Raw genomic sequence first — 23,549 nt, 5'->3', positions numbered from 1 at the left:
TTCACACGTACTGCTCTCGAGCCAGGCATCCCCCATTCTGTATCTTTGCATTTCGTTTTTCCTGCCAAAGTGGAGTATCTTGCATTTGTCACTGTTGAACTTCATTTTGTTACTTTTGTCCCATCTCTCTAATCTGTCAAGATCGTTTTGAATCTGCTCCTGTCCTCTGGAGTATTGGCTATCCCTCCCAATTTGGTGTCGTCTGCAAACTTGACGATCCTGCCTTCTAACCCTTCATCTAAGTCGTTAATAAAGATGTTGAACAGGACCGGGCCCAGGACGGAACCCAGACAATCCTCAAACTGCGGCCTCCAACTCCCAGAAGCCCTAGCCAGCTTGTTCAATGGCCAGGAATTCAAGCAGCAGGTTGGAGGATGGAATTCCAGGCGTTTGGACTCCAGCTCCCAGAGTCCCTGCTGGTTGGCTCAAGCAGCTGAGGCTTCTGGGAGTTGAAGTCCCAAACACCTGGAGGACTCGACTATAGAAAGACAAGCCTTTCCAGGGAGGGAGGGAAGGGGCGTGGCTTCCCTTGGCCTCCCTTGGAAGCCTCCCCAGCCGGGCGGCCAATTGGCGTCGAGGACTGAGGGCGGCCCCCCGGGAGGGCGTTGCCCCTCTCGGCGCTTCTGATTGGAGGGCCCCGCCGCTTCCCGATAAGGCGCCGCGCTTCCCCCGCTGCCTCCTCCTCCTCCTCCTGCCTGCTTTGGGCGTCAGAAATAGAAACGGGCAGAGAGGAAGCGGAGGGAGAGGAGGAGGAGGAGGAGGAAAAGGAGGCAGCAGCAGCAGCCTTTGTATTTTGGGGAGGAAGGAGGCAGCCAGAGCCAGCCCCAAGGCACCCCCGTCGCCAAAGCGTCCTCTCCTGCAAAGCAAGCCTCGCCCGCTCTCCTCTCTCCCCTTGCAGACCTCCTCCTCCATCCCTTGATCAGATCCCCTTCCTCCCCCAATTCTTCCCCAAAGGAATCCGGATCTTAAACAAGAAGAAAAGACCAGGAATCGCAAAAAAAGGGTTTTTTTCGAAGGGGAAAGAGAGATTTTTTTTTGGGAGCCGACGGCGCGCCGCCTTGGAGAGGATCATGGCGCTGGATTTCCTCGCCGGCTGCGTAGGAGGTGAGAGCGGCAAAAGGGGGGAAGGAGAGAGGAAGAGAGAAGGAAGGAAAGGAGAGAGGAAGAGAGAGAGGGAAGGAAGGGAAGGAAGGGAAGGAGAGGGGCGTGGAGGAAAGGAGAGAGGAAGAGAGAGGGAAGGAAGGAAGAAGGGAAGGGAGAGAGGAAGAGAGAGGGAAGGAAGGAAAGGAGAGAGACGGGGAAAGACAGGAGAGAGGAAGAGAGAAGGAAGGAAGGAGAGGGGGGAAGGAAAAGAAAGGAAGAGAGTAGGAAGGAAAGGAGAGGGAGAGGAAGGGAAGAAGAGAGAGGGAAGAAGAGAGGGGAGGAACAGTGGGAGGGAGGAAAGGGGAAAGGAAGGAAGGAGAGAAAGGAAGGGGAAGGTGGAAGAAGGGAAGGGAGAAAGGAAATAAGGAATACTGGAAGAATTCAAAGGGAGAAGGAGGGGAAGAAGAAGAAAAGGTAGAGGAGGAAGAGGGGAAGGGAAGGAAGGAGGAAGAATGCAAGGGAGGAAAGGAAGGAAGAAGAAAGGGAAGAAGAAAAGGTAAAGGCGGGACAGTGAGAGGGAAAGAAAGGAAGACGGAAGGAAGAAGAAGGAAAGGGAGCAAAGGAGAAAGAGTGAGAAGGAGGAAAGGGGAAGGAAAGAGAAGGAAGAATTCAAGGGGGGAGGAAAGAAGCAAAGGATGAAGAAGAGGGGAACTAGAAAGGGTAAAGGAGAAAGAGTGGGAGGGAGAAAGGGGAAGGAAGGGAAGGGAGCAAAGGAAGAAAAAGGAAGGAAAAAAGAGAATAAAGGGAGGGAGAAAAAATTCAAAGGGAGAAGGAAAGGAAGGGGGAAGAAGAGAGGGAAGAAGACAAGTTAAAGGTGAAAATGGGAGGGAGGGAGAAGGAAAGAAAGGATGCAGAAAGGAAGAAAGGGGAAGGAGGAAGGGAGGGACTGCAAGGGAAGTAAGGAAAAAAGAGAAAAAAGGAAGGAGAAGATGGAGGAAGGAAGAACGCAAAGAGAGAAGAAGGGCTTGCCTGCCTCGTTGCGCCTTTGGAGGCAGAGCTGCCTGCGTGGCTTGGCGCACTGCAGTTGGGATGCGCATAGAAAGAGAAGGCTTTTCTGTTTGCTTGCTTGCTTTCACGCGTGGATTAGGCAGGGAGGGGGAATCCGCCCTGCTGGAAAACCCGGTCCCGGGGGCGATTCGGGGCGACGTTTGTCCCCAACGAGCCGGGTTTCCTGCCCAGGAGTGGCGCGCCGCGGCATTTGGCCCATTGTCCCCGAGGCGCATTGTCTTTGGAGGGAGGGAGGGAGTCAGGGCGCAGGAATGGGGCTTCTCTCCCTCTGAGGGCTCTCTTGGAGGAAAGGCACCGGGGACTCCATGGGCCTGAATGGAGGAGGGCGAAGGCGGAGCTCTCTAGGCCCCAGGAGCCTGACTCTGCTTGGAAAGATGTCGCTTGGATCCAGTCCAGGGCTGGAGATGACGTTGCCATTCTAGGCATGAGACCGGTCGAGCCTCAAAGGCATGGGAACAGAAGTGTTTGGGATTGGTGCGGGTTTCCCTTTGGATTGTTGGGATATTGGGCTATGCCAGGCATGGGCACACTTGGGCCTTCCCTCCAGGTGTTTTGGACTACAACTCCCACAATTCCTAACAGCCGCTAGGAATTGTGGGAGTTGAAGTCCAAAACACCTGGAGGGAAGGCCCAAGTGTGCCCATGGCAATTAGGTTCAATCTCCTCTTTTGTTAAAGGAAGGTGGTGATGTTCAACCATTTCCTGGAATGTTCCTTGTACAGTGTTTCTCAACCTGGGGGGGGGGGGGGTCATGAGGGGGTGTCAGAGGGGTCGCCAAAGACCATCAGAAAACCCAGTATTTTCTGTTGGTCATGAGGGTTCTGTGTGGGAAGTTTGGCCCAATTCTATCATTGGTGGAGTTCAGAATGCTCTTTGATTGTAGGTGAACTATAAATCCCAGCAACTACAACACTGAAATATCAAGGTCTATTTCCCCCCAAACTATGCCAGTGTTCACATTTGGGCATACTGAGTATTTTTGCCAAGTTTGGGTCCACAGTTCTTTCTGGATGTAGGTGAACTACAACTCCCAAATTCAAGGTCAATGCCCACCAAATCCTTCCAGTATTTTCTGTTGGTCATGGGAGTTCTGTGTGTCAATTCCATCATTGCCGGGGTTCAGAATGCTCTTTGATTCTAGGTGAACTATAGATCCCAGCAATTAAAACTCCCAAATGGCAAGATCTATTTCCCCCAAACTCCACCAGTGTTCACATTTGGGCATATTAAGTATTCATGCCAAGTTTGGTCCAGATCCATCATTGAGTCCACAGTGCTCTCTGGATGTAGGTGAACTACAATTCCCAAACTCACAGTCAATGCCCATCAAACTCTTCCAGTATTTACTGTTGGTCATGGGAGTTCTGAGTACCAATTCCATCATTGGTGGAGTTCGGAATGCTCTTTGATTGCAGATGAACTATGAATCCCAACAACTACAACTCCCAAATGAGAAAATCAATTCCCCACCCACCAACCTCACCAGAATTCAAATTGGGGCATATCGAGTATTTGTGCCAAATTTGGTCCAGTGCATGAAAATATATCCTGCATATCAGATATTTACATTACAGTTCATAACAGTAGTGAAATTCCACTTACGAAGTAGCAACGAAAATAATTTTATGTTTGGGTGTCCCCATAACATGGGGAACTGTGTGAAGGGGTCGTGGCATTAGGAAGGTTGAGAAACACTGTTGTAGTAGAAGCCTTGAGTAAGGAGGACCCTGAGGGAATGCAGATTGTTTTCTTCCTGGTTTGTAAGAACTCCTGAGCCATTTCTTACTCATTTCCCTGGAGGGCAAAATAACTTCCTTAAGCCACTTTAAGTAAGTGAAGAGATCATGTAAAAAGAAGCAAGGAGGCTTTGTCTAACAAGTATTACTTCAAAGCGGTGCCCCAGCCTCTGCCTAGGTAGTTTCATTATGGCCAGTTTCCTTTGCTAAAACCTCAAGATCATGCCTTCCCAATAGGCCCTACATCTCAGAATTTGGACACAGATTTCCTGCTTTGAACTGGACTGCCGGATAATCTGGGATAAGCAGAAAACCTGGAATCAGATCCTGGGATATAAAGGCTGTCTGGAAGGGCCCTCAGTTGGGGTCTGGTTGTTGACAAGAAGAAAGCATGTCTTGCCGAAGGCTTTCATGGCTGGAATCACTGGGTTGCTGTGAGTTATCTGGGCTGTATGGCCATGTTCCAGAAGCAATCTCTCCTGACGTTTCACCCACATCTATGGCATCCTCAAAGGTTGTGTGGTCTGTTGGAAACTAGGCAAGTGGGCTTTATATATCTCTGGAATGTCCAGAATGGGAGAAAGAATTCTTGTTTGCTTGAGGCAAGGGTGAATGTCATGATTGGCCACCTTGATTAGCCTTATCATAGAATCATAGAATTCAAAGAGACCTGGTGGGCCATCCAGTCCAACCCCGTTCTGCCAAGAAGCAGGAAAATCGCCTTCAAAACACTCCCTGCTTTCTATTTTCCCAAACATTACACTATGTAACTAAATTCTGTTTCCGGTTTGAAAGTGTTACTTTCCATTTAATTGTGAGGTAATTACTTTGAAAGTAGTTGTTATACTCCAGAAACTTCGTTTCTGTGGCTGTCACTTTTTACTTTTCAATGTGCCATTTTTAGCTTTTATTTGCTATTTTTAACCTATTGTGCAAATCGTAAAAACAAAGTTTTTGTAATTTAATACACCTTTTTCATGTTTTTATGATAGAACCAATAAGGAAATGACATTTATAACCCAGGAACAAAAATGTGTTGCATAGTGTTAATATCTTTTCCAGTAAGTCTTGTAGTCTCATCATACACTCAAAATCCAACAGTCTTGGCATTCATTCTTTTGGGACTCATTCATTTGTCTTTGTAGCCATTCATGGTACCCATAGAACCCTCCTCAATTGAATTTGGGAGTTGTAGTTGCTTGGATTTATAGTTCACCTGCAATCAAAGAGCATTCCGAGCTCCACCAATAATGGAATTGGTACACAGAACTCCCATGGCCAACAGAAAATTTGGTATTGGTGGGCATTGACCTTGAGTTTGGGAGTTGTAGTTCACCGAGAGCACTGTGGACTCAATGATGGATCTGGATCATACTTGGCACGAATACTTAATATGCCCAAATGTGAAGACTGGTGGAGTTTGGGGGAAATAGATCTTGACGTTTTGGAGTTTTAGTTCCTGGGATTTATAGTTCACCCACAATCAAAAAGCATCCTGACCTTCACAAACTTGTGGCCAAACTTCCCACAACCAAAACCCCATGACCAACAGACAATACTGTGTTTTCTGATGGTCTTTGGTGACCCCTCTGATGCCCCCTCATGACCCCTCCCATGTCCCGACCTCCAGATTGAGAAAAACCGCCTTATATCCTGTATTTTTTTGGGAGGGGGCATGATGGTACAGTGGATTAAAGTGCTGAGCAGCTGAACTTGTTCAACGGAAGGTCAGCTGTTCAAATCTGTGGGATGGATTGAGCTCCCGTTGATAGTCCCAGCTTCTGCCAACCTAACAGTTCAAAAACTTGCAAATGTGAGTAGATAAAAAGGTACCGCTCAGAAGGGAAGGTAATAGCACTACATGCAGTCGTGCCAGCCACGTGACCTAGGAGGTGTCTACAAACAACACCAGCTCTTCAGCTTAGAAAAGGAGATGAATACTACCCCCCAGAGTTGGAAATGACTAGACTTAATGTAAAGAGGAAACCTTTACCTTTACCCTGTATTCAGTCTTTCAGAAGCCATGTGATTCTTTTTTTTTTTTTTGCTGCAACAGACTGAACACTTTGGAAATTCCTCCAGTTGGTTTGCCAAGGAACATTTGACAGTCTTCAGCCTATCAAAGCTCCCTTTTCTCTTTGCTTGTTGACGTCTCTGTGTCAACTTCCCCTTTGCAAGCAGAATGGAGGGTTAGGTGGAACAGTCTGTACTTGGGATTTTCATCCGTAAGCCACTTACATGTGAATTCCTACCTTGCCAAGTAGTTTTTAATAAGATTTACACAGCAGCAAACTGGTGTCCTTACATGAAGATCTTCAGCAAGTAGGATTTACAACCATTTTAGATACTAACCCTGGTCTAATCTTGAAGACAAGAGAGGAATCAGAACTGAAATTTGTGGCAATCTTGAAACAGTAAGGCTCCTCAAAGTCATGAATGTTTGCACACAAATCTTTCTTAAGTTCTTGCATCATTTCCTTTGACAACGAAATGGTTGCTTACCACAATCTGGCAAGAGCACTAACCATTTGTAGAAGGTTTTGTGTTTCTCTTTCCCATGTTTTGGAACTGCTCCTGCAATGATAGGGTGTGTAGTATCTCACTTGGCTTGCTCAAGTTTGCAGTGTGAGGGAATGTGAATTATTTGGGAAATAGAATCATAGAGTTAGAAGAGACCTCATGGGACATCCAGTCCAAGATGCAGGAAAATTACCATCAAAGCACCCCTGACAGATGGCCCCCCAGTCTCTGTTTGAAAGCCTCCAAAGAAGGAACCTCCACCACACTCTGGCGCAGAGAGTTCCATAGCTGAACAGCTCTCACAGTCAGGAAGTTCTTCCTCATGTTCAGGTGAAATCTCCTTTCCTATAGTTTGAAGCCATTGTTCCGCATCCTTGTCTCTAGGGCAGCAGAAAACAAGCTACTCCATCCTCCCTATGACTCTCACAAACACACACACACATATATAATTCCCTAATGTAATCTTGTATGTGTATATATATGCGCACACACGGCCATCATGTCTCCTCTCAGACTTCTCTTCTGCAGGCTAAACATGCCCAGCTATTTACTTACTTACTTAGGCAATCCCTCGTGTCTGAATAGGATAGTCTTCCAGGATCAGTGTACTGGCGGTGGATACATAGGCGACTGTGGAGCCCTATTCTTGACCTGCATCTTCTCCCACAGTGAGGGCATCCGTTTCCAAGTGGAAGGTGGTCCTGCTCGGGGTTGGCTTGATGTGCCTTCCTCTTGGCACATTTCTCTCTTTCGCCCTCCATTCATGCCTCTTCAAATTCTACAGCACTGCTGGTCACAGCTGACCTCCAGCCAGAGCGCTCAAGGACCAGGGTTTCCCAGTTCTCGGTGTCTATGCCACAGTTTTTAAGATTAGCTTTAGGCCAATCTTTAAATCTCTTTTCCTGTCCACCAACATTACTTTTCCTCTTCTTGAGTTGGGATGATAGTAACTGCTTTGGGGAGATGATGATCGGGCATTCAGACAATGTGGCTAGTTTGGTGGAGTTGATGGCGGAGGACCATCGCTTCAGTGCTGGTGGTTTTTGCTTCTTCTAGCATGCTGACATTTGTCTATCTGTCTTCCCAAGAGAGTTGCAGGATTTTTCGGAGGCAACGCTCATGAAATCGTTCCAGCAGTTGCATGTGACGTCTGTAGAGAGTCCACATTTCGCAGGCATACAGCAGGGTTGGAAGGACAATAGCTTTATAAACAAACACCTTGGTATCCCTATAGATTTCTAGAATACTTAAATCCTCCAGTAAGACTTTGTGATCAATCTCTGCTATATCGACCATAGAGTAATCCTGGAGGACCTAGAGATTCCTGAGAAAATACATAATTATCCCTACCTGAGAATTTCACTAGGGCAGCAGTATACTCATGACACTGGTGCTTTACTATCATGGTAGCAGAGAGACCTCAGCATTTCCTGAGTCAGGAAATGATTCAGTTTTGTGGAAAGGACTTTAGACAAGCCTTTTTTAACCTGTCGCTTTCCCAAGTATGTTGGAATACAACTCCCACCATCCTTAACCGGTTTGAAAATCATGGTCCACACCATCTGGAAAGTTTTTCTTAGTTGGCATTCCTCCTTTAATTAATAGTTTCTAGACCCATATTTATTTCTGCTTGTTTGTTATTCTAATGCTAGTTGTTGTTGTGTGCTTTCTGTTATGGAAATTTTCCCCAAATAACCAGCATGTTAAAGACAAAACACAGCAGAGTAGCTTACTTCTGCAAAGCAGGAGGCAACAGTGTGGCTGAAGGGATCTTGAGCTGAAAAACAATGAAAAGTAGAGTCTTCCCTTAGGTTTTTAAAGGTTTATTAAAAACATGAACAACTACATTTTCTAGATCGAAAAGATGGGGCTAAACTATCTGGCTCAATCCAAGTATAATCTCCATTTCCATCTAAGATTAAACAAAAGGAAAGACTCAAAAACTAAGTTCAGCATCTGACACAAAGACTTGGGGAGAGCACACAGAACATGAGGTCTGGGTAACTTAACACAAAAGGCATGCAACCTGAGAAATATCAGTCTGCGTCATCAATGAGATGGGAGGAAGGAATAGAGAGAGAGAAAGGCAGGCAGAGACAACAGGCATTCAGGGAGGATAATGGGGAAGGTATTCCCTAATGTAATCCTTTTTGCTGCCTATCTATTTCCTTGAGGAGGACTATAGACTTGGACAGGCTGTGGCTGAACTCCAACACCTTTAAGTTGTTTCCAACATATGATGCCCTATCAAACAACCCAAAGGGAGTTTACCTTTGCCTTCCTCTGGGGCTGAGATAGTGACTTGTCCAAGTTGGCAGAGCCAGGATCCTGGTCTCTAAAGCCATAGCTCAACTATTCCACTATTATCTTATTTGAACTAGATTATATAAATCTACACTGCCATATAATCCCATATAATCTGTAATGAGATATAGGCAGTCCCCAAGTTATGAATAAAATATGTTCTGTAGGTTGGTTCTTAAGTTGAATTTGTATGTAAGTCACAACAGATACATTTTAAATGTAACTCCAGATTATTGGGGGGGGGGGGGGAGGCTGGTCCACAAGGTCACAAAGAGTCATAAACAACTGAACAAATAAACAACACACACACACACATGTATACACACACATACATACATGCACAGGGAAGGGTTAATACCCCTGTGATGTTTGTGTTGCTGTTTGTGCTTCTGTTCAAAAATTGCATATTCCATCCCTGTGATAATTGGATTTTTAAAATTTTGGCTTGTTGTGGAAACATGGATTGGTGAGAATGCTTCAGTTGAGACACATTTCCTCCATGATACCTCTTTTCAGGAGTGAATTTCCCTTCAGAGGGGTAGATGTCTCTCATGTCTTGTTGTTTCACCCCCATTCTTAACTATGACTTGTTTGTAGATTGGATTGTACTGGATTGTATGGCAGTGTAGATGGGGCATGGGGCTCTTTCAATGTTACTGACAGATTCCCATTAGTCAAGGGCTGTGCATTAGTTCTTAATACCTGACCACCATCTCTGGTTCTTACGGGAAGGAATGGTGTGGTTTAGATATTTCATATGAAACATGACAAACAGCCTCTTCTGCATTGGTTGCTGTAGCAATGCAATATTAGATGTCCTGAAACTGTCTTTCGCTTCATTTCAGGTGCCGCTGGTGTGTTGGTAGGACATCCGTTTGACACAGTTAAGGTGGGTTAACTTTCCACTGGCTTACTTATGATAAACACTAGGTTGAAGCTACCTCTGGCCTTTAATAATGGACACAGTGGCGGTGGGAAATCTTCCATGTTTCAGACCCTTTAAATAAAAATCCTGGCAGGCCAAATACTGATTTGGAGAACTCAAATTAGATTTAAACTCACACTGAAGCAGAACAACTTCCTCACACTTACATCTAACTTATCAGCAGAAAATAAATAATCCTGAGATGCAAATGAGGAATAAAACTATGCATTTTATTCATTAACGTCTAACAGAAATCCTACCAGATTTCCTGGTAACATACAGTTCTAGAGTTGCAAAATAAAATACCAAACTCCTTCGTATCTGCTTTATTGTTATCTGGTGAATATTTACATTTTCCCCAGTTTGCAATGAAACTACAAAAATATTTTGTATAGATGGCTGTTTACTGCTTGAAGAAACAGTCTTACTGTTTAATGTGTTTCTCGACACCAAATAAAAGCAGTCTTGTACTTTTGAAATGTCTATTTCCCCCGTCTCTATTTGAGACATTGAAATATATTGCTTGAAGACCATTTGTTCTATATCAGTTTAAAGTTCTTCTTTCTTTCTTTTGGAGATACACGATTACATGAGCTAAATCTGTTCCTGTACAAATACTAAATAATATCTTAATATAGTATCATAAAATAATATTTTAGAACAGCAGAAGGTGACCTGTGGGCTCACATGCAGATGGGTGAACATATCTGCATCTAGATTAACTTCTGAGGACCAGTGTATCAGAGACACAAACCAGAGTAAATGGGCTTAAATCCAGTTATTTCATATGGTTTGTGAGTTTCAGCAAGGCATTCCGAGTCGTGGCAGAGATGTGTGCCAATAATATGTCAGTGATTATACATAAGTCTAGTGTTTCATAGAATGCAAGTATTATGGACGAAGGCTCTTTGCTTGCAGCTTCATGTTTTCTAGTCCTCTCATGGAGCCCTCAGTGGTGCAGGGGATTAAACCCTTATGCCAGCAGGACTGCTGACCGAAAGGTCAGAGGTTCAAATCCGAGGAGCGGTCTGTCAGCTCCAGCTTCAGAGACATGAGAGAAGCCTCCCACAGGATGGTAAAACATCCAGGTGTCCCCTGGGCAATGTCCTTGCAGATGGCCAATTCTCTCACACCAGACGTGATTTGCAGTTCCTCAAACCGCTTCTGACATGAAAAAAAGTTGAAGTGGTGTCAAACTTCACTTCTGACATGAAAAAATGTATTCTTTGGTACAGAAATCTTATCAGTAAAATTCTATTGATTTTTCCCCTATGTTATCTCCTATTAAAATGAGATAAATTCCTGTCTCTGTACGCCTTCATTCATCGAATGAGCACATTTTCAGAATGAGACAAAATATCAAAGCACTGTGTTTATTATCATCTTTTAAAATGAAGTTTAATTGGTAAAGTGTAGGTATAGCATATATAAAACTTTGCTACCACTTTTCTTCTACTATGGGACTACACATTGGCCAGGCACAAACTCTCTAAGCGGCTGCACTGTGGCTTCTTCATAGCACGAAACCAAGAAACATGTTTACTTTGAAATGAGTTTGCTTGAAAGTACATGCAAAGCAAATGTATTCAAGGTCGGGGTGTAAACTGAAATCCTTTACAGAAACAGAAACTCAATTCAGTTGTATTTGGCTTGCTCCTGTGTTGTTGATTAGTATGGGATCCCTACTCACACCAAGAGGGAAAACTCTGTTTCAAGATCCTCTTGCAGTCTGATCCTATACATGTTGATTTGGAAACCAGTCCCACCACTGGGCAACTTGCACCCAGGAAAGTGTGCATAGGATGGCAGAATTACCCCCAAATGTCTGTCCATCTGCAGCTCGCTTGCTGTACTTAAAGTTGTAATGCTTTTCTGGGTGGCTAAATGCTGTTAAGTGGGCTTTCTATTTTAAACCACATTTTCTGAAGGATAATTTTAGGGGGTTTTTTATTCTTGGGTTTTAAACCAATGCTTACTTTCCTCTCTGCACATCCAGAGCCTGAAGAAGTGAGACAAAAACTTCCAGGTTTGCCCAGCCAGTGTGGCTGCTAGCTGAAGGACTTGGGGAGTTTTAGTCCAAAAACCAAAATTGAAATTATTTCAAGCTCTGCAGACAGCTTGTGGGATTGGTGGGACAATGTAAAACGTAAAAGATGCTGAACTCAATCTAAACAAAATCTCCAAGTGGCTACTCTTTTTTACCCCTTCCACCCCAGTTTATTGATGTCATGTGTACAATTGCTTTGTTGCTTAACTGCCTTTACTTTTTAAGCTAGGGGCTGTCTTCATTAACAGCAAAAGTGTTACTTTGTTGTAGATGACAGATAAGCCTCATCACGGGAGAGTTACCTAGTAAGTATAGACCAGGTGAACATTCTGTTTCTCTCGGTCTTCATTTATTCCAACATGTATGACTAGTTCAAGTTTTATAAACAAACAAACAAACAACTAGGAAACAATTTGTAGTGCATTCCTTTATTCCCCCCCTTTTAAGTTTTTATGATGTTTCTAATGCTTTGGAATGGTGGGAGTGGGGTCTGCAAGCTTGATTTAGAGAATGACCTTTTACTTCTCTAACTTTTGCAGTTCATTCTGTAGTGCGAATATTGCTTTATCCCCTTTGTGCTTAAAGTTGACAAAGTGTAAATATGTTTGGGAAACAAGCCCTCTTGCATTGTGAATTTTATTTCATCCACTCCTTAAATTGGGAGCTCATTATTTATATGTTTATATTAATAATTTCTTTAGGTCTTGGTTGGCTTGTGGTTTCACACTCAGTTGTGTTCAAATGCAAGTTTGTAATAAGTCTGAGTTACAGAACTTGGCAATGTAGACGCAGAGGAGAAAGGGGAATTGACATAACGTAATGGAAATTTTATGAAAAAAAATGTATTTGGGACAAGCTTGTAACAATGTGTTACCAGACAGATGCTCTTAGATTTTCTACCTTTGTTGTGTTCTTGAAGACATATTGGTTAGATATATTACTCTTTTTAAATAATGTTTAGGTCCCAAAAATAGATCCTTTAAATACCAAGGTTTATTTCTCTGGCAAATTTCACAAAGATTTACATGGACTGAAACTTATTTAGATTTTTTTCCATTCTGATAATACTAATTGGGTTTGTAAAAGTCAAGGTATCACATAACCGTTCCATCAATTGTGGCCTCAAACAAAAAATCCATGCCTGCTTGCCTGGAGAAAATCCTCAAGTCACCACAGGCAATCGGGTAAGTAACCATTTATAAATCAATCTAAATTCGACTATTTCTGGTTTCACACGAGATCCCTACTGGACATATATCTTGGTTCGGAAGAATAAAATGCTCTGATAAGACTGCAAAGAGCCAGAATTGTTGCTGCAGCAGCAGCTGAACTAAGTGCAAAGGTATTGCTGTGGCTGCATTGCTTAAATAAGAGCACTGTTTAGTGACCACTCCTGTACTCTTGACCCAAAATTGAGAGATTCCCCAAATTCAAGTATTCTTTTTCATGTCTTTTTGAGGCACTGTAATGTCATAAGTGTATGTGCACATAGCTACTTTGTATGTACCCAGATAAAAAATACTCTCAAGCTGAGTGCTGATTTTTTTTGCCATCTCAGTAAATCCTGGTTGCATTTTGCAGGTACGCCTTCAAGTTCAAAATGTGGAGAAGCCACTTTATCGGGGAACCCTGCACTGTTTCCAGTCGATCATAAAGCAAGAATCGGTGAGTATCCACAGAATGAATGTCAACAGTTTCACATTGTGTATGTGGGACAGGAGGTGGGGAAGAATCAATCAAATATAAAGAGCCAGGCATGGAGTCCTTTTTGTAAGAATTTGGGCAGCATCCTGATATGGACAGGTTATGAACGTTAGGAAGAACTTCCTGACTGTGGGAGCTGTTCAGCAGTGGAGCTCTCTGCCCCAAAGTGTGGTAGAGGCTCCTTCTTTGGAGGTTTTTAAACAGAGAATGGATGGCCATCTGTCGTGGGTGCTTTGGATGCAGTTTTCTCCAGATTCAAACCTCTGACCTTTCGGTCTTCAGGCCTGCCGGCACAGGGGTTTAACCCACTGCACCGCCGGGAGCTCTACAATAGGAGTATAGTGTCTAGATCCAGCGAACTCATTGCTACCCCTCTATTCTGCCTTAGTCATAACACACCTGGAATCACACTGTGTCCAGTTCTGGACACCGTAATAGAAAGGAGATGTTGACAAGTTGGAAGGTGTCTAGAAGAGGGTGACTAAAATGATCCAGGGTCTGGAGAACAAGCCCTATGAGGAGTAGCTTAAAGAGCTGGGAGGAGACATGATGGCCACGTATAAATATGTGAAGGGAAGTCATAGGAAGGAGGGAGCAAGCTTGTTTTCTGCTGCCCTGGAGACTAGGATGTGGAACAATGGCTTCAAACTACAGTAAAGGAGATTCCACCTGAACACGAGGAAGAACTTCCTAACTGTGAGAGCAGTTCAGCAGTGGAACTCTCTGCCCTGGACTGTGGTGGAGGCTCCTTCTTTCAAGACTTTTTAACAGAGGCTGGATGGCCATCCATTGGGGTTTCTTTGAATGTGATTTTCCTGCTTCTTGGCAGGAGGTTGGGCTGAATGGCCCACAAGGTCTCTTCCAACTCAATAATTCTATGATTGTATGAGGTTTCTTCCAACTCTATGATTCTATGACTGAGCATTCTTTGTCCATACTACCGAATTCCAAAATACTCCAAAATCATCCACATGAGTGGTTGAAATAGTAATACCTTAGATTTTTTATTATTATAAAAAAATATTGTATGAATTCACCTTCGGGCTATGTATCATATTTCACCAATTCTCAAAGTGCCCTTTTACCCCAAAATCAAGGCTCCAAAAAGGGGTGTTCTCTAAAATCGCTCCCATCCTAGATCTGTGGTTTGTTTGCTTTAAAAAAGAGAGGATCTGGAGCAGTGCTGAGTGAGAGACTGGGAGGGAAGCCAGCACATGGGGGCAAGCCACAGCCATCAAGAGTGTAGTTGGCAGCAGCGAAGAGACAAGATAAGAAGAAGCGATGCCTGCCAAGAGCATGAGGTGGTGGCTCTTCAGTGCTTCTCCGTTCCATTGATGCCTCACACTTCTGACACAGGCAGCTTCTTCGCCACTGCCTCCATTCTTAATGGCTGGCTTTTGCTCTCCACTTGCTTCCTGCTGGCTGCCCTCCCACTCTTTTGCCCGCTGCCTCTCCTCAACTTCTTTTTTTAGACAGCAGCGACAAAGAACAGTAGTGGCAACTCTGAGAGGAGAAGCTGTGCATATTAGCCATGGTGAGTTAGCCATGGGAGGAAGTGGCATCAGGGAATGCAAGGGCTCAAAAAGAGAAAATCAGGGCAGGTGAGCAGCATTGGGTGTAGAATTGGGGAAGCTTTCCGGTGGCTTACCAGGACAGCCAGGCAGCATGGTAAAAGGTAAGAAGCAGTGAGGACAGGAATGCGGTGGGGAGCCAGAATGACAACCGCTTCCTACATCCCCTTGTTCCCTCCTTCCCCAGTAGCACATCTTCTAATTTTTTTTCTCTCAGAATAAAACTTAAAATTAGTGTGCATCTTAGAATCAGTGGCATCTAAAAACTGATGAAACACAGTATATAAGGTGTATATGATGCATAGATGAATTTCATGTTTAGATTTAGGTCCCATCTTCAAGATATCACATTATGTACATATTGAATCAAAACCTTGTGCAATTGACCTTGGAACGAACTCAGACCATGAACTTGGATGGCGTGTTTTCTAAGTTTTTAACTTTTAAAATCTGTTTTAACTCAGGGTTGTTGTAGGTTTTTTCGGGCTATATGGCCATGTTCTACAACCATTCTCTCCTGAAGTTTCGCCTGCATCTATGGCAAGCATCCTCAGAGTTAGTGAGGTCTGTTGGAACTAGGAAAATGGGTTTATATATCTGTGGAATGACCAGGGTGGGACAAAGAACTCAGTTTTAACTCAGTTTAATATGTTGCAATTTTTAAAATGTTTAGGTGATTGTGTTGAGGCACGACATTATCCCCATTGTAAGCTGCTTTAAGTCCCCCTGTCGGGATAGAGAAGGGAGGGGTACAAGTATGGCAAATAATTAAATAAATTCAAATAAATAAATAAATTCACATTTAGAAATACTCAACCTGTGGTGACATACTTGGATGAAAGTTGCATTATACACGTGGAGTGAATTTTGCAAACAATATGCAATGTTCATATGCACATATGGTGAAAGGAGAGCTCAACATGTGGAATCATTGGAGTGTACTTTAAAGTTCACTTAACAATGTTCAGATATACACTGACACCAAATTGGGAAGGATAGCCAATACTCCAGAAGACAGGAGCAGAATTCAAAATGATCTTAACAGATTAGAGAGATGGGCCAAAACTAACAAAATGAAGTTCATTGGGGACAAGATACTCCACTTGGGCACAAAAAATGAAATGCAGAGATACAGAATGGGGGTTGGCAGGCTCGAGAATAGTATATGTGAAAAAAATCTTGGAGTCCTCATGGGCAACAAGTTAAACATGACTCAACAATGTAATGCGGCTACTAAAAAAGCCAATGGGATTTCGGCCTGCATCAATAGGAGTATAGTGTCTAGATCCAGAGAAGTCATGCTTCCCCTCTATTCTGCCTTGGATAGACCACTTCTGGAATATTATGTCCAACTCTGGGCACCACAATTGAAGAGAGATATTGACAAGCTGGAATGTGTCCACAAGAGGGTGACTAAAATGATCAAGGGTCTGGAGAACAAGCTCTATGAGGAAAGGCTTAAAGAGCTGGGCATGTTTAGCCTGAAGAAGAGAAGGCTGAGAGGAGACATGGTAGCCATGTATAAATATGTGAGGAGAAGTCATAGGGAGCAGGGAGCAAGCTTGTTTTCTGCTGCTCTGGAGACTAGGATGTGGAACAATGGCTTCAAACTACAAGAAAGGAGATTCCACCTGAACATTAAGAAGAACTTCCTAACTGTGAGAGCTGTTTAACAGTGGAACTCTCTGTCCCGGCATGTGATGGAGGCTCCTTCTTTGCAGGATTTTAAACTGAGGCTGAATGGCCATCTGTCGGCGGTGCTTTGAATTTGATTTTCCTGCTTCTTGGCAGGGGGTTGGACTGGATGACCTATGAGGTCTCTTCCAACTCAATTATTCTATGTTTGGTTGGTTGCAGCCCCTTTTGACAACTAAATACATTGTTTGTTCAAGAGTCAGCAGAGTGTAGTGATTTGGATGTGGAATTAAGACAGGGGAACCAGGGTTCAAATCCACACTGAACCGTGAAAACCCAGTGGATGACAAGTCATACCACTCAGCCCTAGAGAACAGCAATGGCATATCCTCTCTGAAAAGATCTTGCTGGGTTTGTATTAGATTTGCACTTGACTCTCCATAAGGTAGAAATGTCTTGAAGATACACAATTGCAGGCAATTTGTTCCACTGTGTTGCTATTCAACACAAGAGTTGCAGAATAGAAACATAATGTATATTTTGCAGTGGATATTTACATTGCATTGACACAATGTGGTGCTTTGCTCAGAGATTATAGGAGATTCTCTAGGAAACGGTTTCCTATGTCTTTGTGGCAACATTACAATCACTCAGAAGGAGGTCATATTGTAGGTCCTCCAACTCATATTATACCCTCCTGAGAAAGTAGGCAGTGTTGCTTTGAGGTGATGCTGCTGGTAGGATATTTTTTATCCTCAAAACTGTTTACATCAACTGTTTACATCAACTGAAATTTTGCAATAAAGGAGCCCTGCTGTTCATTTGGTTTCAAATACAATTTCCAGGGTTATGACTGGAGACGCTCAATCAAATGTTCAGCCCCAGTTTGTTTCAGAATTATCTCAAGATATTGAAGTTTGAATGATCTGAAGAAGCATTATCTATCCATCTGTATTTTATTGTATTTCAGCAAAAAGCTTATATATATAACCTACAACTCCATATAGGCATAAAGATAAAATATAACTCAGAATTTCAGCAAGGTAAAATACAGTCTAATACAAATAATGAAAATGGAAGTCCTAATACATAATTTGTAATTTAGTTTATTATTTGAATCCTGCATTTTCCCTGTAATTTTCCTGCAACCAGACATAGAGAGGGGTTGGTCAGTGTAGAGATCCCTAGAGGGGTACTCTCTCATGGCATTGACTAGGTCCTCCAACACAACTCTATGCTCCAGGTAAAGCATATTATTGAATTTTACTCAAGTGCCTGGCAAGTGCCTAGAGCAGTGGTTTCCAAGGTTTTTCACTGGTGGATCCCTTTTTAGAATTAATTTCTATGGGGGAGCCCATTCGACTTATCCTATGTCTTATGAGTTTATATATTTACGAGATTTCTACCCCGCCTTTCTCCAACCCAAAGGAGGCTCAAGGTGGCTTTACAGCCAGGCAACCATTCGATTCCTTCAGAACAAAGTGCAACAAAATCAAACATTTAAAATCAAATTAGAAATTGCATACATTAAGATATTTAAAACACATAAAAACAATATCTTCACTGTTAGCCTCACTATCCAAAGTCATAGTCTGAGCCATTCCAATATTCAATTGCACAATTCTGTATTAATCTATTACACAAGATCTCCAAAAGCTTATTAAAAAGCCACCTTTTCACCTTCTTACAGAAGGTCAGGAAGGGAGGGGGCTGAACTAATATCCCTATGGAGGGAGTTCCACAGCCAAGGGGCCACCACTGAGAAGGCCCTGTCTCTTGTCCCCGCCAGTAGCGCCTGCGAAGACGGCATGACTGAGAGCAGGATCTCTTCAGATGATCTTAAGGTCCAAGATGGTTCATAGGGAGAGATATGTTTGGACAGGTAAGCTGAGTTAATGGTGTCAAGAAGGAAGGTTACGGGTGGAGGAAGAGAGGGAATAGATAGTAAGGGAATGTAAAGAGATGTTTAAACAATTGTGCAATGGAACTACCAAAAAGAATCCTCCACCTTGTGAGACTGTGGAGCAGAACAAACAACTCCACACATATATGCTTGTCCACAATGCCCTGCCTCATGCACAGAGGAAGAATTGTTTAAAGCTGCAGACAATGCAGTTGCTGTTGTCTGGTTTTGGTAACAAATTATTTAGTGCTCCTCCTATTTTTATCAGTTTCATACTTATGTCTGCAATGCTTTTGTTATGAAATAAATAACAGTTGTGCAATGTGTATGTGATAAAATTTTATTTTAAAAACTTTAAAATTTACCATAGTATATCCATTTAGTCCCAACTTAGTCTTTAATTTCATTCAATTCTTGTTTATTTTATTTTCCTGGAACAGCCTGGGAAGTGCAAAGGTTGGGAACCACTGGTCTAGAGAAACCATTCCCTCAAGATGCAGATACAGGTTCTTCAGATAGAGAGGCCTTATGGTACAACATCACTAGACACATGCAAAAGATTGTTATGCTGTAGGCTGGCATCCTGCACGATAATTACAGTGTTGTAAACCTGTTAGTATGACATAATTATTCCCAATTCATAATTATGTGTATTGCACAAGTTGCAACAACCCCTAGGTTTTGGCTTTTCCAACACAGCCATTCCTAAACACTGGGCACCAGTTGTCAGCACAGCCTACAACTGGGAGAGGACTTGGCATCTGTTCACCAGTGGTTGTGTTGGGTTGCTATGAAGCTTGAAAGGTATGATTTTTGGAAGGTAGCATTGTGAGATAACATGGGTACGCCTCCTTATGCAGAATCTCAACTGTAATTCATCTATCAGTAAAATTAATAGTCATTTTAAAGCTCCGTCTCTAAAAACTAAAATAGTTAATGAATAACAAGGGTCTGGGGATGGATCTATCCTCTTGGAAGACTGTGTCTCATGACACAATATTCTTGGAAGTTGTGGGACAGAGAGAAAGACCTCACCTGAAGTCTCAAAGCCCAAGTAGACTTGTGGGATAATTTAGTCTTTTAGATAGCCTGGAAAGCAATGTTCTTGTCTTGTCAACACAATGAAGCTAGCTGCTCCAAACCTAACAACTTGAGACTTACTTGACAGCACGTTCACTAGTTTATCCTGAAGAGGCTAAATGGGAGCCTATATTTGGTATACAATTCACACTGAGGATTGCTGCATTTGCTGCCATCACCTCTGTGGCCTTGCATAATGTCTCCCTAGTTGCAGAACCCATATCTGCTTGCAACTGAAAAATATGTTCTCTCTTAAGCATTTGTAGTTCTCTGTGATCAATTTCTGCAAGAACTTGATCACAGAATCATGCTGGAGGACCTACAAATGCTTAGAGAAATGTTCTCTGAGGTAAAAAAAAAAAAAAGCAGGTCTATGTTTGTTGGTTTCCACTCTCACGGGGTTCCTGCTCCCCCAACCCTGATGAACGAGAAGGTCCAATTGTACTTAAAAACAGGTTCTCTTACATACTCATAATTTAAGAGACAGGAAAGAGTGTTAACCCAGATTTCATAGAATCATAGAATAAAAGAGTTGGAAGAGACCTCATGGGCCATCCAGTCCAGCCCTCTGCCAAGAAGCAGGAATATTGCATTCAAATCACCCCTGACAGATGGCCATCCAGCCTCTGTCTAAAAGCTTCCAAAGAAGGAGCCTCCACCACGCTCCAGGGCAGAGAGTTCCACTGCTGAACGGCTCTCACAGTCAGGAAGTTCTTCTTCATGTTCAGATGGAATCTCCTTTCTTGTAGTTTGAAGCCATTGTTTCTATGGTTTTGAAGTTCTTGTTAGTTAATTGGGAAGGTATTAATGTAATCTAGTTTATGGGTAAATTATGTGATGCATTCTGTATGTTTTGGGATTACCAATCCCAGGAACTCTAACCATTGGCCATGCTAGCAGTCCTGGCTGGTAATGGGAGTTTCAGTCCAAAATATCTAAGAAGAAGCTATCACAATATGGCTCAGGACCAGGCTATTTGACAGCTCTTATCTCCAGCCCTGAGATCATCAGGAAAAACCCTTCTGTCAGTCCACCATATCTTCCCCAGGGGGACTGAGAGCAGTTTACAACAAAAGTAACAGAGTGACAAACATTCAGGGCCAAAGTGAACAAACAACAAATCAACAGGAGCTGCTGCGGCCTGTGGAAGGGTGATGATGAGGCCTTCTTGGGTCAGACCTGCTGAAGGGCAATGACAAGGCCCTCCAGGGCCTAACCTGGTGGAGGGCAATGACAAGGTCCTCTTGGGCATGGTCTGGTGGAGGCTGATGATGAGACCTTCTTGGACCAGCCTGCTGAAGGGCGATGACAAGGCCCTCGGGGGCCAGGCCTGGTGGAAAGCGATGATGAGGCCCTCAAGGGCCCAGCCTGGTGGAGGGCGATGACGAGGCCCTCGAGGGCCCGATCTGCTGAAGGGCGATGACGAGGCCCTCTAGGGCCCAGCCTGGTGGAGGGCAATGATGAGGCTTTTGTGGGTTTGGCCTGCTGAAGGGCAATGGTGGAGGGCAATGGTGGAGGGCAATGATGAGGCTTTTGTAATCTCAGATAGTGGGGGCACAAGAGAGGGCTGGCTTGGTGGCATCGCTCGACTGGAACTCCCTGCCCAGGGTAGACACAATGGCTCCCTCCCTACAGTCCTTGCAACCTTTTATTCAATCAGACCTTTGAAGAATAAAGTTTCTAAGAGCAAGCCAGGAGGGTGCTGTATAGTATTTTACCTGTTTGCATGTTTTTAAACCAATTTATATGTTTAATCCTACTTAAATATTTATGTTCTAGAGATTTTAAATTGTGTTTTTTTCATTGTTGTGCATCACATTTTATCTCAACTACAGATAAAAGCAGTATACAAATAAATATATAATAGTATTGAGTCTCCTTGTAGAAAGAAAAAGTAGGGTATAAATAAACATAGTAATAATAATTAATCCTTTAACCAATGCCGTGGTCTTCAGATGTGTTTGGATTATAATTTATTTATTATTTATTTACAGCATTTATATACCGTCTTTCTCACCCCTGGGGGGACTCAAAGCGGTTTTATGTATAATTTACATAATTCCTGTCTATTGCTGTGGGTGATGGTAGTTGTAATTAGAAGCATTTGGAGGACATTTGGGGAAGGTCTGTTTTGCTTCAAACCATTCAAAGGAATTTCACATTGGGTTCTGGAGTCTTAAAGATGGTTCTTAACATGATTGCTTTTGTCTTTTTCTCTCCTAGGCCTTTGGACTGTATAAAGGTATTGGGTCACCCATGATGGGACTTACCTTCATTAATGCCCTTGTGTTTGGGGTGCAAGGGAACACGATCCGCGCTCTCGGGAAGGACACACCGCTAAACCAGTTCCTTGCAGGTTCAGCGGCAGGTGCCATCCAGTGCGTCATATGCTGTCCCATGGAACTGGCTAAGACGCGGATGCAGCTCCAAGGAACGGGCGAATACAAGTTGAAGTCCAAGAACTACAAAAACTCCCTGGACTGCTTGGTTAAGATCTACCGCAAAGAAGGCCTGAAGGGCATCAACCGGGGCATGGCTTCCACATTCATGCGGGAGACCCCCAGCTTTGGTTTCTACTTTTTGACTTATGACTGCCTAACCAGATACATGGGCTGTGAGGTGGAGGACAGTTACATTATCCCGAAACTGCTGTTGGCCGGAGGTATGTCTGGAATTGTCTCCTGGCTATCGACATACCCAGTTGACGTGATCAAGTCCCGCCTTCAGGCTGATGGAGTTGGCGGAGTCATGCGATACCAGGGCATTCTGGACTGTGTTAGGAAAAGCTACCGTGCTGAAGGCTTGAGGGTGTTCACCAGGGGTCTCACATCCACGCTTCTCCGGGCTTTCCCTGTAAACGCTGCGACTTTTGCCACCGTTACAGTGTTCCTGATGTATATGCGGTCGGAAGATAACCAAATCAAAGAAAACCAAATCAGAGGCGATCTAAGTGGGTGCGAAGCTGGCCCTGCAATCCAGCAGCCGTCTAGCTTTTAGATTTATAGCTTTATAATCTAATGCACCTGTTACAAATTTGAGATGCAATCAGTCATTTTTTTTTAAAAAAAGATACATATCCCTGGATGTAGACACTGTACATTTCTGTCTGTATAAAGCTTCCTTTTAATGTTAACTGAGGATTTCACCTTCTTTATACAGCCAGCTTTATTGCCTTATAAAGAGAGCTGTTTTTGAGATCTAGGGAATCATGATTTTAAAAAGATCCACAGAAATACACTACCACCTATTGCATTATGGACTAGTTGGTATCACCCCATCCTGCCTACTTACACTGAAGGTCAATAGACTTACTTCCCTTGGGAGAAGAAAGATAGGGCTCCTGGTGTCATGGAGTATACATATGTTCACCTTACTAACTGTTGGCTGAGTTACAAGACTATCTTCCTGGGATGACAAAAGGCTCATCTCCAAGTGGAATTATTTAAGGTCTGGAATGTCAAAAGGTTCATCTCCAAGTGGAATTATTGAAGGTCTGAATAGATCTATAGTATGGAGAAGATATCTGCTTATTCCAGACATCAAAATATGTCCTTCCATTAAATTCCTTTTTTGTAGAATCCTCTTGTTAGGAATAGGTGCCATTGGGCCTCTAGGAAAACCATAATTTTATGAAAAACTGCTATTATCCTCTCCAGGGATCTTAGCATTTGTAATATAGAATTCCACTCCTGAGTGAAACTAATTCTCCAAAATAGTGGTAATATAGCATTTACCATTTTATTACTAGGGTGGTGCCTTCACCATTAGCAATCCTCTATTTTTCCCTACACAGCACTTCAATACAATCTGGCAGCTTGTTTTATTTCTTGATCAATTCTCAGCTGTACAGATCCCCCACCCTGCTATTTTAAATATTCTTTTTTGCTGTGCTTGTATATTCGTTCACTTGGGCAAGCCAAGTTTGCTGCTGTTTTGCATTGGCCTTCAGGGTTTTCTACTGTATTGTGTGTTG

The 23,549-nt window shown here is 43.2% G+C and overlaps 1 protein-coding gene across 4 annotated transcripts; it reads left to right on the top strand.

Annotated features, from left to right (window-relative positions):
* Positions 1-621: 621 nt before the first annotated feature.
* On the top strand, positions 622-22,709 carry SLC25A29 (solute carrier family 25 member 29). 4 transcript variants are annotated; one of them, XM_060755405.2, is made up of 5 exons: positions 647-1,104; positions 9,557-9,600; positions 11,954-11,988; positions 13,265-13,348; positions 21,800-22,709. In XM_060755405.2, the coding sequence occupies exon 5, from the start codon at positions 21,833-21,835 to the stop codon at positions 22,571-22,573; it is 741 nt and encodes a 246-aa protein (XP_060611388.2). In that variant the 5' UTR covers positions 647-1,104; positions 9,557-9,600; positions 11,954-11,988; positions 13,265-13,348; positions 21,800-21,832; the 3' UTR covers positions 22,574-22,709. The 4 variants fall into 4 exon arrangements, 3 of the variants coding, with proteins under 3 accessions (XP_060611388.2, XP_060611361.2, XP_060611397.2); XM_060755378.2 differs by lacking the exon at positions 11,954-11,988; XR_010909002.1 differs by lacking the exon at positions 21,800-22,709 and adding an exon at positions 14,557-15,380 and having other exon boundaries at positions 622-1,104; positions 9,557-13,348.
* The last annotated feature ends 840 nt before the right edge of the window (positions 22,710-23,549 follow it).

Source organism: Anolis sagrei, chromosome 1, assembly GCF_037176765.1.
Source record: "Anolis sagrei isolate rAnoSag1 chromosome 1, rAnoSag1.mat, whole genome shotgun sequence".
Classification (NCBI taxonomy): domain Eukaryota; kingdom Metazoa; phylum Chordata; class Lepidosauria; order Squamata; family Dactyloidae; genus Anolis; species Anolis sagrei.
This window is presented reverse-complemented; position numbering and strand designations above follow the sequence as displayed.

Bases quoted from the DNA above. Each gene is read 5' to 3' on its own strand.
- SLC25A29 (XM_060755378.2), top strand. From the start codon at position 1,071: ATGGCGCTGGATTTCCTCGCCGGCTGCGTAGGAG. The intron at 1,105-9,556 runs GTGAGAGCGGCA...GCTTCATTTCAG, and splicing joins CCTCGCCGGCTGCGTAGGAG to GTGCCGCTGGTGTGTTGGTA. The intron at 13,349-21,799 runs GTGAGTATCCAC...TTTCTCTCCTAG, and splicing joins CGATCATAAAGCAAGAATCG to GCCTTTGGACTGTATAAAGG.